Below are 16,094 nucleotides of genomic sequence, written 5' to 3'. Positions count from 1 at the left end.
GGTGGTTACATGTTTATGGAGTGCAACCTGTGGCAGGATTGGGGAACCTGTGACCCTCCAATGTAGTTGGACTACAACCTCCATCATCCCTAACCATTGGCCATGCTGGCTGGGGCTGATGGGAGTTGGAGTCCAATGTCATTTGGAGGGCCGCAGGTTCCATTTCCGAGCTAAAAGGAAATGGAATTTTTTTTATTAAAGGCAGACAGTGGCTCCCTGAATATGGCCACACTTCCATCTTAACTTAATGCCTGTGTATGGTTCTTCCAGCTTGGCCATACATTTCAGCAATTTGCTTTCCCCAAACCTCAGCCCCACAACTAAGTGCTCTTCTCAGCTGCCCTCTTTATCAGAACTTAATGTTGTCCCTTAATCCCACCTCATCTTTGGTCTCAGTTTGCAATCCCACTCCTTCATGGTTTGGGTGAGAAGGACTATTAAGAACATGGCTCCTGTCCTTCTAATAGTTGTTTAGAAGGGAGGATGTGGGCAGATGTAGTTTGGCATGTCAAGGGGCTGCAGGAGTCAGAATTCCAACAAGAGCAGTTTCTATCTTCTACAAAACTGAACTCTGACCTAAACTGCTACTTGTCCCATGACTGCTGTAGTATTTCTGCCTTGCAAACATCTGCCTGGTTTCCTTTACAGACCTAGTTTTCTTAATTCTAGGTTTACAGCCCAACCCTCCCCAAGGCAAAGCCTTGGCTAGTGATCTTCAGAGATGGTGCCTGCTCTATCTAAAATCGTGCCTTCCCCCCTTCAAAATTCTTACTTAAGTTATAAGAGAATTTATGCAGATGTGATTAATCCATTGCCAGTCCTATAGTTTATGACACTGCTGCAATGTCTAAGAGGGGTTAATTATGAGCTGGGGCTTTCATCTCAAAGTGTATTTGGCCAATGAATGAGACAATTCAGGGCTGCAAATTGGCTCATCAAAGTTAATCCCTTCCGTCTCAGGGATGCATTTCCAAATGTGGCATCTAGGCCTCTGCACTCCAGAAGTCCTGTAGTACCATTCACCAATTTCTTTAGAATTATTTGGCACACTTGATTGTGGCAATGGGGAATTTCTTCATAGTGCAAAACGGCATCTTCAGAGGAGGGAATTTCCTCAGGATCACAGTGGGTCAGGAAAGGATTAAGCTCCCCCACTCATGCTATTTGCATTTTTAAAAAAGCTGCTATTAATGCAAAGATGTATTTAAGGGAAAGTTTAGTCCAGCCTTTAGACATACCCTGTTTTTTAAAAATAGGAACTATAGGTCTGATTTTCAGGATTCCACAGGAAAAAAGTAAAAGTCTTATTTTGTGCAGTTGTATGTACACACTTGGAGTCTCGCCTCTCTGTCACTAATAATACTGAACCAGGCCCAGTGCTGGCTATAGGGTTTTTTGGGGGAGGGGGGAGTGGTTGGAAAAGATGCCCTTAAATGATTCCCCCCCCTTTGCTACTGTCACTGCTAACCATGTGCTTACCCTCTTTTTTTTTCCTGGGCCCAATCTACTTTCCAGAAGCAGAGCTCTGGGCAAGTGGAATAAGAAGCAAAAGGTCACAGTGGGCCCCGGCAGGTGCCTAATGATGCTAACCCTGGTGTCTGCCCCGACCAGACCAAACCCACAGTGATACGTGGCCTCTGTGGTTCCTCCCGGCCTTCCTGTGCAGCCTTTTCACAGATACTAAAATAAAACAGAGAGCCAGTGTGGGATAGGGGTTTGAGTGTTAGACTACGACCTGGGAGACCAGGGTTCAAATCCCCACACAGCCATGAAGCTCACTGAGTGACCTTGGGCCAGTCACTGCCTCTCAGCCTCAGAGGAAGGCAATGGTAAACCACCTCTGAATACAGCTTACCATGAAAACCCTATTCATAGGGTCACCATAACTCGGGATAGACTTGAAGGCAGTCCATTTTCAAAATAAAACAATCCCACAACTTTCCATTACAAGTTTGTTTAGCTTAGGAAACTATAAAATGTATTTGCATCACAAGCTATTTAGGATGGGATTACAAATGGTGTATGAGCAATTGCTTTTGCATTGATAACCATCTGTAACATGTTATATTCAGCCTGGTCAAAACATACAACAGAATGAGGACTATACCACTTTAGATCATAGGTAGGAGATGCCATTTTGGAATACTCCTGTCTCATAAAACGCCCTGCAACTAGAAAACGGAACACATCAGGGAGAGAGGTCAAACCATCTGCCTTATGTCTTGTTTTCTGTGGGTGTCATTTTTCACCTATAGTCTGAATTGGTGCATCGTGTATGTTCATCTAGCCTGCAATACTCGGAAGTAATCTAGGGTTAGCATCCCAAACTGTTAACAAGATTGCGTTTACATAATTCTTTGTGAAATGGTTCCAGATTAGAAGTCAATTCCGTAGCAAAACTGGCTCCTTTTGTTCCGGTGAGAATATCAATTCAAGAGAATTAAAACAAATTGGACCAAATGGGACATTCTGCTGTAAAATAGCAAGCACCCTCTCTTTTAGGCTCATTCTCAATATTAATATGGAATAATCACTTAACACAGCCACCATTATTTTTCAGTTTTATTATTGCTACTATTTATGAATTCATACTCCACTTTTTGTTTTTAACAAAGTACACAAGGTGGCCTACTCAAAATCAACAGTACGAAACAAAAATGCAACTTAAAAAAAAAATACACAACCAATGGCAGCTAAAAATAAGCAAAGTTTTAAAGCAGACTACATAATCAAATACTGACTGGATACATTAAGGAAGGGAGGAATGTCTCCTACTTGTGTGCTTACAGGAGAAATGGAGTTTTAATTCTCTGAGTGGAAGTATAGAACCAAAGGGCATCCTGGATCAATTAGCCCCAAGTTAAAAAGTGTCATTTTGTGTAGCACAAGTATGGTTGCCTCTGGTTTTGAGAATTTAGTGAGAGAATACAACAATGGAGTTCAGCTCCTGGATTCAGTCACCAGGAAGTATTTTTCTGATGAGATTATCACATACAGAACCGGCAGCCATTATTCATTTCTGTGTGATGTGGTTATAAATGATGTGGCCCTACCTTTGAAGACTGTTTATTTATTTTATTTATTTTATTTTATTTAATTTATATACCGCCCTAAGCCCGAAGGCTCTCTGGGTGGTGTACATAAAAGATAAAACAAGCACAGTGTATAAGTACTCCTGTTTAGCTAACAGGAGTAAGTCACCAGAAATGGAATGCACCAGTTTTCAAATTCTGTAGTGGTTCCTTACTAGCCTCTAGCCACAATTCAAGATGCTAAATAGTTTAGGCCCAACAGAATTTAGAGAAGAGCTAGGAACAGAGGAAGCTGTACTGAGTCAGACTCAGACTGGTATTGTCTACACTGTCAGCAGCTCTCTTGGGTTTCATATGGGACATTCCAATCTCTACATGACGATTGAAAAGGGGACCTTCTAAATGCAAAACCTCTGAACTATTACAGCCCTTCCGCTCTTACACCATATCCCATCAAGATCTCGAATGCAATTTTAATACCATCCATGCCCCACTAGCAGAACTGCTTTACCATGAAGACTCTTAAGTTGAAGCATTTTGTAAAAAAATTAGAAATTTAAATAGTTGCTTGGGAAGGAGAGTGAGAGAGGCACAATTAAGCCAGGTGGGAAGTTTATTCATTTATTTAGCACGTTTCTTAATTGCTTTATATGCCAAAGAATCTCAGTGATGTACAAATCAAGATCACCTATTAATAACCAGATAAAAAACGGTTAAAATAACATTATACAGGTGTTGCCACCCTTTTTAGGCCCATGGATCAGTCACCCGGCAAGAGACAGAGGGTGGTATTCAATGTTAGTACTATTCAGAATAGACCCACTGAAGTTAACAGAATTTCAATGGGTCTACTTTGAGTAGGAAGTAGTTGACAACAACCCAGAAAGAGAAAAAACATGCACACCACAACTTCAATTTTCCAAGAGTTCTGTTCTGTGTAAAACTTGGATCCAGTACAATTAATCTGAACCTTGAAAATGGGAGAAAGTGTCACTCTTCCAACTTCTTCCTTTTCGCTGTACTTTTCAAAGGAGAAACTGCCCTCGCCACCAAGAGGGCAGCAAGCGGTGGTGATCGTAGAAACTTTTCGAGCAGTAGGGGAAGGCCTCAAGAACAAAACATTGTGGCCCTGGGTGCTATGTTGGTGACCCCCGTGTGATACCATTCCAAAATTAACAGTGACCTGTGACTGAATTGAAGCTGCCTTGAACTAAGTCAGCCCATTGGTCCATTTTGCTCAGTACCATCTACACAGTCTGACAGCAGCTCCCCAAGATTTCAGGTAGGAAACTCTCCCAGCCATATCTGGAGATGCCAGCAATTGAACCTGGGACCTTCTGCAAGCAAAGCAAATGCTCTACCACTGAGCTATGGCCACCTTTATTTTGTTTTAATGGGGTCTTATCACAGTCACCCAATCTAAGCTGTCAGGATGAAGTGGGTTATAAATGTAATTAAATGAAAATATGAATAGATTAGAACAGTGCCTTTCTCACATTTAAAACATGTTTGTACTGTTCGGGCATACAGGCTGATTCAGCAGAGCATTTGAGAACAGATTATTAGCAAAGTAGAATTTTGTATAGAGGAATGCTTACTAGAAATTGATTACTCTTGATTGTAATAGTTTCCTACTCTCTTATTCAGCTTGGAAGGGTGATATCTAATTTCTCTGCCTGAGTGTGACAGGCAGAAATTCCTCCATACAGTTATAGTACTATGAGGAGCCTCACCTGTTGAATTTCTGTCTGTGCAGACAGCAAGATAGTGACTTCCCGTTGCTGATGTCTCAAAATCTGTGGGTGATGGAAAAACGCTGCAATCTTTTACCACATCTTTCCTAAGTTTTCCAAGAGAAGATTCTAATAATGGGCCCCATCGTCCCCTCTCAGCCCCCCACTTCCTTCCCTCATTAATGATGGCACCTTCGTGAGGATTCCTGCCCTTTTTTGCCCACATTAAATACAGTGCTTCTTTGATCACACTAAAGATAAAACCTCTCTCTGTTTTGTTTTTGTTTGTTTAGCTAATACGAGTCAAAACGAAAAATTGGCGCCTCCTTCAGTGTCAAAAACAGACCTTCAATCTTCTTTGCCCTCATCAAATATGGTGGTATGATTTTAAGGAGGGGGAGTAACCCTAGTAACAATAAAGACTGCTTCAGCATTTCGCTTGCTGCCCAGGATAAAGATGACCGTTTCTCTCTCGGCTGCCCTTTGCCAGTAGTAAAGATGGTGCTTTCAACCGTTTTCCGCTCCCGCCTTCTAAATAAGAAACCATTTCCTAGATTCTCTAGAACGGTACTAGGGTTTCATCCGATGCCGAGTAAAATCACACCCTCCTTTTTAGCCGAACCTGCCCACACCAAAGATGTCGCCTCAGGGAGGCGCCAGTCCCCCATTACGTGCCCACACTAAGGATGGCGAGGTTGTGACCTTTTTTACTCCTCCCCCCGTTGCCCACAGAAAAGATGGGGGCGGAGTGGGGGGTGGGGTGTTCTGTTAACTTCTATAGGGGTGGATATGTGGGTGGAGAGGACAGGCTGTCGCAAGAGGTCAACACCCCACCCCCAACCTGACTGCTGGCTGCCATGGGGGTGGGAGAGGCTCTGTCCTTTTCCTCTGAAGAAGTGGCTCCCCTCCACTAAATGTCTGCACCGATAAGAAGTTGTGAGTACCGGGGGGTGGGAAGCAGAAGGGGATGTGGAAAAGGTTTACCCTAGACTTGGAGGGCGACAAGAGACAGACAGATCCATGCTTTCCTTCGCCCCCCGCCCCCCTCCTCCTCCCTGTGCTCGTACCTTAGCACACGGGATATATGTCTGTGAATCAAGAAGATCGTGCAGGTGGGAAAAAGAGGCGAAGAAAGGGAGAAGCGGTAGGACGCCTGGGTTCTTTAGGTAGGGGACAGAGTTAGGGGACTCATAGTTGCGAAATGCTGGTAGCCAGAACTCCTGGGTTCACTAAGAGTGCATACTCAAGATCACTTAATGCAGGTTAATTATAACACCTTATTTCAAGTGCAAATCCCCATGGATCAGCTGCCCCCCCCTTATTAAACTATGTGAAGGGGAATATTGTAACATCATATTGGACCCAAATTCTTCATATTCTAAGGGTAACCAGAATTTTATATGCTCATCCTGGGGGGGGGGAATGATTAACCAGGTCAACTGGGAACAAATGAATATTATAAAATGTACAGCAATGTTAAAGGAAGGGTTTAATTATAAATTCAGTAACTTGGTGTATCACTGATCAGTTGGGAATTAATGAATATCAGAAAGCAATGCATACTATAACATTGTTACAGAGAAAAATAAATGGTATAAGAGCTTGTTTTAAGATATGGATGATGACTGGTACTAGGTGAAGTATTTAAAAGTATGTGTATGTATGTATGTGAGATAGTTGTCTTTTAATGTATAACTGTGTATTATCAATGTGATATATGGCTTTCATGGTTTATATTTTTCCACACATTAACTGTGTTCGTATGGATTACATATTTGTAAACATTATTTTTAAAAGAAGTTAACCTTAACATCTTTTACCCCATGCTTGTAGTCAACAAGTATAAATGAGTAATTGTTTTCCACAGTGCACAACAACTACAGATGATGTAGTGATACACACATTACTTACCATGATATCTGAACCTGGGTGGTAGTAGTTATTCTGGATTAATTAACAGAGGGCATAAATATATGGTCTTGTTATGCAGTAAAAGTGGGAGATTATGTAAGGCATTTTTCCCCCTTATCTTGTTTTGTACCCGATATAAACCAGCAAAAATCTGTATTTCACATATAATGATCTTCTCTGCTCTTGAGCAAATTCTGGTAGCTCTTTATCTGCTGTTGGGTTATTGAGTGTGCCTATGAAGATCTTTTGTGTTGATTTTACCTAAGGTTCAGGACTTCAGGATTTTGGGGAGAAAGGACAGAATGGCTTAGCATGGGACAGGTGGCACTGGGACTTCTGAGTACTTTGGAAAGGAGTGACTTCATGTCTAGGCTTTAATCTTTTAAACACAAACCTGATTCTCCTAAACTGAGCCACAAGTTTCTGAGCATGCTACATCCCTCTGCTGCAGAAAGATAGTGAATGGGTTTACTTTTCGTATCCCTGCCCAATATCTTTAGCTGGGGGTACAATAAGGCTGCAATCCTATATACACTTTCCTGAGACTAAGATTTATTGGATTCAATGGGGCTAACTTCTGAGGACAGGTGCATAAGACTGTCCTCTTTATCCTCATCTTGTTTATGTTTGTATCATCCCAGTGATACCAATTAATGTTGGGAGCCCCGAGAGTGATTCTCCTAAGGTCAACCTGTTACAGCCAGGCACAGAAGTGAAACCAGTTGATTTCCCAGATTTCCAGACCTAGTGTTATCTGCCACCCTGTGCCTTCTCATGTAATTGAGAAGATTTGAGAATTCCCAAAAGCCTTTGACTCAGTTTTTATTTCCAACAGTAAAAGCTGTAAGTCCAAAGCATCCTGTGTATTGCACTTGTGTATTATCCCCCTGCTGCGTGAAGAATCTTTTTAGATACATGCAGATTCCTAAAATTCCTACTGTATCAACTTCTTTGAGTCACCTGGAACATTTGGTCTTCAGGCACCTTCACTGCTAGGCTTATTGGTCTGGATTGTGTGGTTTAATCTGGGGAGGGAATTTATGTGTACTGAGGATTTCTGCTCAGTGGTCCTGGGCTCTCTGATTCTATGTCTGTTCTTTGTCTGCCCCTTAGAGGCACAGTTGGGTAGATGGAGAACTGTGATGAAGAGTGGCCAGAGGGCCAGCGCTCTCTTCAGGCTCCGGGTGGCGTTCTGGCTGGCACTGCAACTGTGGAAGAGTGTGCAGTTCTCTACTCGGATACAGAGGATGACCCATCACTCCTAACAGATAATGGGCTGGGTGCCCGGGCCCCCTTCCACTGCTCTGAGTGTGACAAGAGCTTCCGTTACCGCTCAGACCTGCGCCGCCATTTTGCCCGGCACACCGAGCTGAAGCCTTTCCAGTGTCCTCATTGCGTCAAGAGCTTCAAGCATTCCTTTAACCTGGTGAACCACATCCGGAGCCACACCGGGGAACGCCCCTACCGCTGCACCATGTGCCCAAAAGGCTTCCGGGACTCCACAGGACTCCTCCACCACCAAGTGGTGCACACGGGGGAGAAGCCCTACTGCTGTCACGTCTGTGAGCTCCGCTTCTCCTCCCGCAGCAGCTTGGGGCGCCACCTCAAGCGGCAGCATCGTGCTTCTCCTGCTGCCGCAGCCCCTCAAACACCCACCCCTCGCTGCCTGGCCTGTGGCAAAGAGCAGAGTCCTCTGGGGCACCTCTGCAGTGCCGGGAGAGGGCGGGCGGCCCCCTTTGGCTGCGGGGCCTGCGGGCGACACTTCCAGCTGGCATCTGAATTGCGCCGCCATTGGCTGGCCCATACCGATATCAAGCCCTTTAAATGCCCGGACTGTGAAAGGGACTTTAATGCTGCGGCTCTGTTAGAGCGCCACAAGCTCACACATGCCAAGGACAGGCCCCCGCCCTGCCAATTGTGTGCTGGGAAGGTCCAGCAGAGCGATGGGGTGCTGGAATTGGAGGCCCTGGAAGAAGAGCAGAAAGGTGGGGAGCAGGAGGGACAGGGCCAGCAGCAAAGCAGGAGCTGTCCAATTTGCCATCCTCCAGACACGCGTCCCCCCGAGACTCTGTACCAGTGTGAATGCGGGACCTTTTTTGCCAATGGCAACACCCTTGCGGCTCATTTGACTGCCCATGGTGGCGAGCCCTCTTTCACCTGTGGCATATGCGGCCAACCCTTTGTGAACTTGCAGATCCTGGAGGAGCACCAGCTGAGCCACGCCGTCTCCACCTCGCCGATGTCAGGCCCAGGCAGTGAGCTGGAACGCCACCTGTTGCCCCAGCTGGATCTTCGTGCATTCCCAGCCCGGCCTAGCAAGAAACTCTACAAATGCAGCGAGTGCGAGAAATACTTCCGCAGTCCCCGGGACCTGGACCGTCACGTCTTGGTGCACACTGGCGAGAAGCCCTACCAATGCACCGAGTGTGGCAAATTCTTCCGGCACGAGTGTTACCTGAAACGGCACCGGCTGCTGCACAGTGGCGAGCGCCCTTTCAAGTGCACCGTCTGCCACAAAGGGTTCATTACCTTAAGCAACCTCTCCCGCCATCTCAAGCTGCACCGTGGAATTGACTAGGCGGGGAGCCCCAATCTCGTAACAACAACCCACCCTTCCAACACTGTTTTCCTCTACCTCTACCCCACAGTGGCAGCCAGAGGCAATCTGGTTTTGGACATGTAACTCTGCCAGAGGCAGCTAGACCTGGCTTGCCCCAACCCTCTTTCCTGGTCTATTATTTTGAGCAGGAATTTACTTCCTTGAACCGATAAAAAGTATTATTATTAGTTTACTAATGTTTCACTACTGTTAGTAGAGTATGTTGCACTTGCTTGACAGTTACAAAGTCTTCAGAGGCAGGTGGAGAAGGGTTATGCTTGGCTGGTTGTGCTTGGAAAGGTAATTGAGCTTTTACCATGTTATTCCAGGGCATAATGAAGATGTGCCAGCAAATGCACCCCTAGGGCCAAGGCTGTTATTTCAGGAGATGCTTATATCCAAGTGAGCTTGGCCAAGCCGAGATGACTTTGTCCCACTAGCTGTAGTGCTCAGTGGTTCCCAGAGTGTAAGAAGGGACTGCCTAGCTATCATGGGAGATGCAAGCTCCTCCCAGGACATGTCAAGACATTGAGCCAGGAGACAGATTACTGACTTCCCCCCAGCACTTCCCTGCAGTGCAAAAACTCTAGCTTTTTCTGTTGAACAGACAGCACTTTTGGCCAACAGAAATGTAAGTTTGCATCATGCTGCTATATGACTTATGTGGCCATGTTCTTTCCCTTTTCCTCTGATCTCTCTGCCCCTGAACAAGAGTGCCCTCAGTTGTGTCTTTTTTGCCTTCCCCTTCTAACTCAAAAGGCATGTGGCCATCACAAAAATCAGCTGGCTTAAATACCGGAACTCCTGCTCTCCAAAGAATGTTGGGCATTCTAGTTCTATCTGGCATAGGGAAAGTGGATTAAAGATCAGAAAATTCTCAGCACCCTCACAAAGCTACAGTTTCCAAGACTTCCATATGGAGGTGGTGGTGGGGACTAAAATTTAACAATCCAAAATCAATTTAATCTTGAAGCAGAACTGTGCTCACTGTATTTTATACGGAGATCCAGAAAGGTTTTGGTTGATTTAGGGAAGCTCATTATTTTAATGTTGAAGTACCTCTGTTTCACAGCCCTGATATATCTGACCGCATAAGCTAAAAACAACAACCGAGCAAACAGAAATCATGTCCTTCATTTCCCCCCCCCCAAGATTGGCTTAAAAATGGCAAGATTTCACAACAAAAATTTTGAGATTCTTCTAGTTGTCTTCTGGTTTCTTACCTTTGGCTCAAAAGCTGCCACTTTGTTTCCAGAGGTTTTTGTTACAATCATGACGACTAGGAAATTTAATTTTTAAAAAGATGTCAATATTATCATGTTTGGCTCAGCACTGGATGGAGCAAAATAGTCTTGAAGAGAAGATTCTGCCAGCTGGTGGTACAGTAGTAGTTGCTTCTACTGTAGGCCTCTGAGGTTAAATGAAGCCTTGTATGCTTGCATAAATCTATCTGTAGGCTTTCTAAGATCATCACATCAAGCCTTATTTCTTACGGTGGAGGCAGCAGGTAGCTTCTTAGACCTCCTGCTTGTTTTACTTCCACTTTCTTCTGCCATCATAATGCTATACTATTCCTTTTGATTTTAATTTGCCAATCCTAAGTATGTTTATTTCTAAAGAATGTACTGCTCACTTCTGAAAACTGGTAGTATGCTAAAGGGATGCATTTGCTTTGATAAATGGTTCAGCCCTTAAAAAGGTTGATCTTCAGTATAAGACAACATTTCACAAAATATTTCGCTGAAGAAATTATTTCAGTTTTTAAAAAATGATATTGGGGAGTTGGATGAATTTTTCCATGTACTTGGCTTGTGTGGGGCCTGGTGTGGGGAGGCTCTGGAATTGGCCGAGGCTTGTGTGTCTGTGTGTTTAAATGTGGTCTCCAAGAATGATGGGCTTTTGCAGGGCTTGATAGAAATGGGTCTCTTGGGAGCCCAGAAAATGCATAGACTTTGTCCATAGTCAAATAAGGTACCGGGAAACAAACTGGGGAGGAAAAAGCATTTTCTTTATGCAGAAAAATTAGGATGCAAGCTGGGGTGGTCAGTTTTCCAGTTCTACACATGGGAAAAAAACCACCCAAAGTCCTGTTGACCTTGCTCCATTCTTCTTTGCCTGCTTGTGCCCATGCTTGTGGGCTCCTGGCTGGACAGATTGGTTCCCACATGCTTTAATTAATTAATTCAGATTCCAGTACTGAGACCGGTATCTGCCCTCTCCCCCATGGAATTATTTACTGACAAATAGTTGAGTCTTATTCTTTCTCTCACTCTTTTTTCCCTTTAAACCCTTCGTAGATCCTTGAAAATAATCTAATAAAAGTTTGCTCCTGACCAAATTCCAGCCCCTTATCTTCTGTGGAATGCAAGCCTTGGCTGGGCATTTCTCTGGTGTGTGTGTGTGTTATGGAGTGTAAGTTATTAGTCTCACAGGGCAGGCAGGGTCGGCATCAGAGACAGGCATCATCAGGCACCTACCAATGCCTACATCTCTGCAGGGGCCCCACTCACTCTGATCCTCCTGGTCCTTCTGCTGTTCCTGCTTGCCACTGCTACCATTCACCTGCCCTCTCCCAAGCATGCAAGCAATTGCAAGAGCAAGGATGTCAAGGTGCTAAAAGCACCTTGGACAGCTCCTCGAAATTTCAGACTAAAACCTGGAGCAGATTCACTGCTCCACTGACATCGGAGCCACCAGTCTCCACTGGTTATACATGGGATGGATGTGTTCGTGTCAATAATATGTGTTATTTCACTTCAGTCCAGCCCTGTTGCATTTGAGGTCCTTCCTCCTCCTTCTGCTGAGTGAGGCCCTGGGCTTCTTGCCCTCAGTCCAGCCCTGATGGCACCACAGATGTTACTTTTCAATGAGAAAATTGGCCTCATTTTTCAATTATTATTCTGGCTGCTTTAATCAATATTGTTGCATTCTTCCATGCAACTAAAACATCAAGAGTGTGCCAATCCAGTTCATTTGGTCCAGCCAACCAACCCCTTTTAGCATTACTGCTGCTTCTGCTCAACATTCAGATGCAGGATCGGAAACAGAACCTTCTGCAGACAAGTAGCAAGGGACTGTGTGTGTTGGTATAAACAAGGGCAGGTGCGATTAGCAAGAGGTAACTTACAGACCATCTGAGGAGTGAGTTGTATTCTGTGTAACTGCATAACGGTGACACCCCAGTGTAGCACGTGTTGCACTTTGAGTACGTGTGCTGACGGTATTGTGCAAGGCAGTGGTTTCCCAACTTCTCCCCCCCACAGACCACTTGGAAATTACTGAGGGTCTTGGCGGACCACTTAATGATTGTTCTGCCTGTTGTGGCAATTGTAATGCCCTGTGCTAACTGCTGTGTGAATTTTAACTGCATTTTGATTGCTTCTTTTATTACTTATAGTTTATTGTATTACAATTTGAATTCCATAGAATTCAAATTGTAATGCAACATAAGAAAGAAAGTAATGAGAAAAATACGGTTAAAAACCATAATGGGCATTTGATGCCATGGATGTACTATCTCCTGCCTTCAGTCACAAATCCACAGATGTGCTGCAGACCACCTTCATGTATGAAGCTCATGGACCCCTTGTGGTCTGCAGACTACAGCCTAGGAGGAACCCCTGGTGTAAGGGAATGTTGAATTGTAGCATAGGATGTGCAATTACAGCGAATGCCTGAGTTGTGTTGTGTGCATGCTGGGTGCTTTGACAGTATTTAAGGACATAGTACTATGTGAATGCAGTGTCACAGAGGGCTGAATGAGAGTAAGTGGGCGGTTTTTGTAGTGTGACATACCATGACGGCAATTGTGTATGTATGTTTGTGTTCTTTGTGTGTGTCATGCTGTGTTTGGGATGCACTTGTATGTGGGAGCATTGACTATTTATCACTGTTTAATACATTTCTATCCTGCCCTTCTTCCGTCACATGATGCTTCCATCCAGTGGTGTAGTGGAGCAGGATGTGGGGCACAGTTCCAGTACTTAATTTTTAGATCAGGAGCAACAATGTCATCTGCTGGAGCAATGATGGGTTTTCCTTGTTATGGCAAGTGAATGAGGTGATAACAAGGCTTTCAAGTTTTGCTTGTGACAGATTAGCATAGCAATTGGGAGGAGGAAAATAACCAAAAGGAGGCCAAACACTTCTTTCCTTTTGATGGGGTTCCTACTTTATGCTATCAGTTTAAATGGTAACACTTAAGAACGTAAGAGCCTTCTGGATCAGACCAGTGGCCCATCTACTCCAGCATCCTGTTCTCACAGTGGCCAACCAGATGCCCCCGGGAAGCCCACAAGCAGGACCTGAGTGCAAGAGCGCTCTCCCCTCCTACAGATTTTGGCAACTGGTATTGAGAAGCATACTGCCTTGGACTGTGGAGGCAGAGCACAGTCATCATGGCTAGTAGCCATTGCTAGCCTTATCCTCCATGAATTTGTCTAATCTTTTAAAGCCATCCAAGCTGGTGGCCATCACTGCTTCTCCAGGGAGTGAGTTCCATAGTTTAAGTATGCCCTGCATGAAGAAGTACTTCCTTTTGTCTGTCCTGAATCTTCCCACATTCAGTTTCATTGAATGTCCACAAGTTCTAGTGTTATGAGAGAGGGAGAAAACCCTTTCTCTATCCACTTTTTCCATGCCATGCATAGTTTGTACACACTTCTATCATGTGGCCTCTGACTCACCTTTTCTCTAAACTAAAAAGCCCCAAATGCTGCAACCTTTCCTCATAGGGGAGTCGCTCCATCCTGTTGATCTTTCTGGTTTCCCTTTTCTGAACCTTTTCCAACTCTACAATATCCTTTTTGAGGTGAGGGAACCAGAACCGTACACAATATTTCAAATGCAACTGCACCATAGATGTATACAACGGCACTATGATATCAGCAGTTTTATTTTCAATACCTTTCCTTATGTTCCCTAGCATGGAATGTGCCATTTTGACTGCTGCTGTTACCTGGGTCAACATCTTCATTGAGCTATCCACTGTGATCCCAAGCTCTCATTCCTGATCAGTCACTGCCAGTTCAGACCCCATGAGCGTATTCATGAAATGAAGATTTTTTTGTTCCAACATTTACACTTCTTTACAAGATGACTTGCATTTCTAATGAAAAGCTCATGGTTGCATTTCAGCTTTTTGTTAAAGATCAATGAATTTTACAAAGTTGAGCTCCTGCAGTCAGAAGCGAGCACCACTGAGTTAAACAGAGTAACTGTGTAGGACTGTAGTCCTGCTCCAGGGCTGATCAGGGATGTGAACGCAGGACTCCCCAGCCCAAGTCTAACATGCTGATCACTACACTGCCCTTTGCTGGTGCAGTGATCTATGACTCAACTGAGCCTAATAAGCGGGGTGTTACATATGCCAAGTACGGTTGCACTTTGCGGTGTGTGTGTGTCATATAATTGGATGAACATAGCTACCCGCATTGTGGGACTATTTTAGGGGAGTGGCTATGGGGGATGTCATGATGAGGTCCTGCACTTCAACATTTATCTCTAGCGCTACACCTGTCCACGGACCCAGATCTGCTTCATCAAGCTGGTTGCCTCTTGGATTCTCCTGAGACCGCCTTTTCTTTGTCATTAAATGCATATCACGCCTTAATTCACGAAGCCTCAAACCTTGTGTGCGCCCGCGTGCCTTTGCGCTGTTTTGAAGCCGATGTTACAACCCGATTGTAGCATACGCGTCGCAAGCAGAAATGCGCGCGCGCCTGTGGATATTTTTATTCATTTGTTTATTAAATTTATATCCTGCCCTTTCTCCCGAAAGGGAGCCCCCTGGCTCGGGCTGCGAGGACAGCGGTTGCGGCCCCCGGTGGGGACTGCCAGCAAAGGCTTGGAGGCAGCTGGAGACTCGCGGGGTGAGCGTCGCACGAGAACGCTTGCCATTTGCCTGAGATGATGTGGTCGGACACGACGCGAGGGAAGCTTGCACGCCGAGGTGCAGACTGCATCGCTTCCACCCGGCTGGTGCCCGCCCGAGGGACGACGGAAGTGGGCGGGAGGTAGAGCGAGGGAAGTGGGCGTGTTTCACCGCGCGTGTCTTGAGCCACCGGCTGCAGGCAGCCATTACTTTCGGTCGCTCACGCTACCAGTCTTGGCGCCGCCTTCCCCTCAGAGCGGCGGCGGCGGCTGCAGCAGACCCACGTACAGGCGCAAGGCAAAGGGGTCCCCGCGGGCAAGCGGTTGGGGAGGGGCGGCATAGCCGGGTGTGTTTCGACCAGCGGAAAAGGGATGGCCCCAGTGGACAGACCCTATTGTATTTCAGTGAGCATTTGGCTCTTTTTAATGACACCATGCTTGCCGTGTATGCGTAAAAAAATAAATATTTCTGTCTTTTAATACGATTGCTTTTACTGATGTTTTTAAAAACATCACTTTTGTTGGTCTCTTTGTCTTTTTAGGTGGAAAGGCACGATTTAAAGAAATATGTAGTTATTTTGAAAAGAGCAATGCATTTCGTTGGACTGGTGAAGGTGGGGCCAGCCTAAGTGCCATAAAACTCCTTGGAAACATACTGGGGGTATAGTGCAGCAGAAAAGCTCATCCTCAACCTGCAGGATGCCTCGTGCCCAGGTTGGGTTGGAAAAACCTCTAGTCTGGAATACTGGAGAGCAGCTGTAACCCATCTTGGCTCCACAGATGGAGAAATGTGGAGTGAGTGACATGCGAAGAACAGTCTGAGAGTCACAGGGCTGTGCACTGCCCCAACTGATGGGTTCAAATAGTCTTCCTAAACCTTAAGATTGAAGGAAGTCCTGAAACAAGTTTGTTTATTTATTTAGGAAGGTTGATCAGCCGCTGAAAAAG

At 45.2% G+C, this 16,094-nt stretch overlaps 1 protein-coding gene across 3 annotated transcripts; it reads left to right on the top strand.

The window, feature by feature from the left end:
• The first annotated feature begins 5,058 nt into the window (after positions 1-5,058).
• Positions 5,059-9,468, top strand: FIZ1 (FLT3 interacting zinc finger 1). 3 transcript variants are annotated; one of them, XM_061590802.1, is made up of 2 exons: positions 5,059-5,144; positions 7,790-9,468. In XM_061590802.1, exon 2 carries the CDS (start codon positions 7,806-7,808, stop codon positions 9,252-9,254), a length of 1,449 nt encoding a protein of 482 aa, XP_061446786.1. In that variant the 5' UTR covers positions 5,059-5,144; positions 7,790-7,805; the 3' UTR covers positions 9,255-9,468. The 3 variants fall into 3 exon arrangements, with proteins under 3 accessions (XP_061446786.1, XP_061446787.1, XP_061446784.1); XM_061590803.1 differs by lacking the exon at positions 5,059-5,144 and adding an exon at positions 5,162-5,459; XM_061590800.1 differs by lacking the exon at positions 5,059-5,144 and adding an exon at positions 5,485-5,701.
• The last annotated feature ends 6,626 nt before the right edge of the window (positions 9,469-16,094 follow it).

Source organism: Rhineura floridana, chromosome 11 (genome assembly GCF_030035675.1).
Source record: "Rhineura floridana isolate rRhiFlo1 chromosome 11, rRhiFlo1.hap2, whole genome shotgun sequence".
NCBI classification, from domain to species: Eukaryota; Metazoa; Chordata; class Lepidosauria; order Squamata; family Rhineuridae; genus Rhineura; species Rhineura floridana.
The sequence above is the reverse complement of the archived record's forward strand: the minus strand, read 5'-3'. Positions and strand labels throughout refer to the sequence as shown.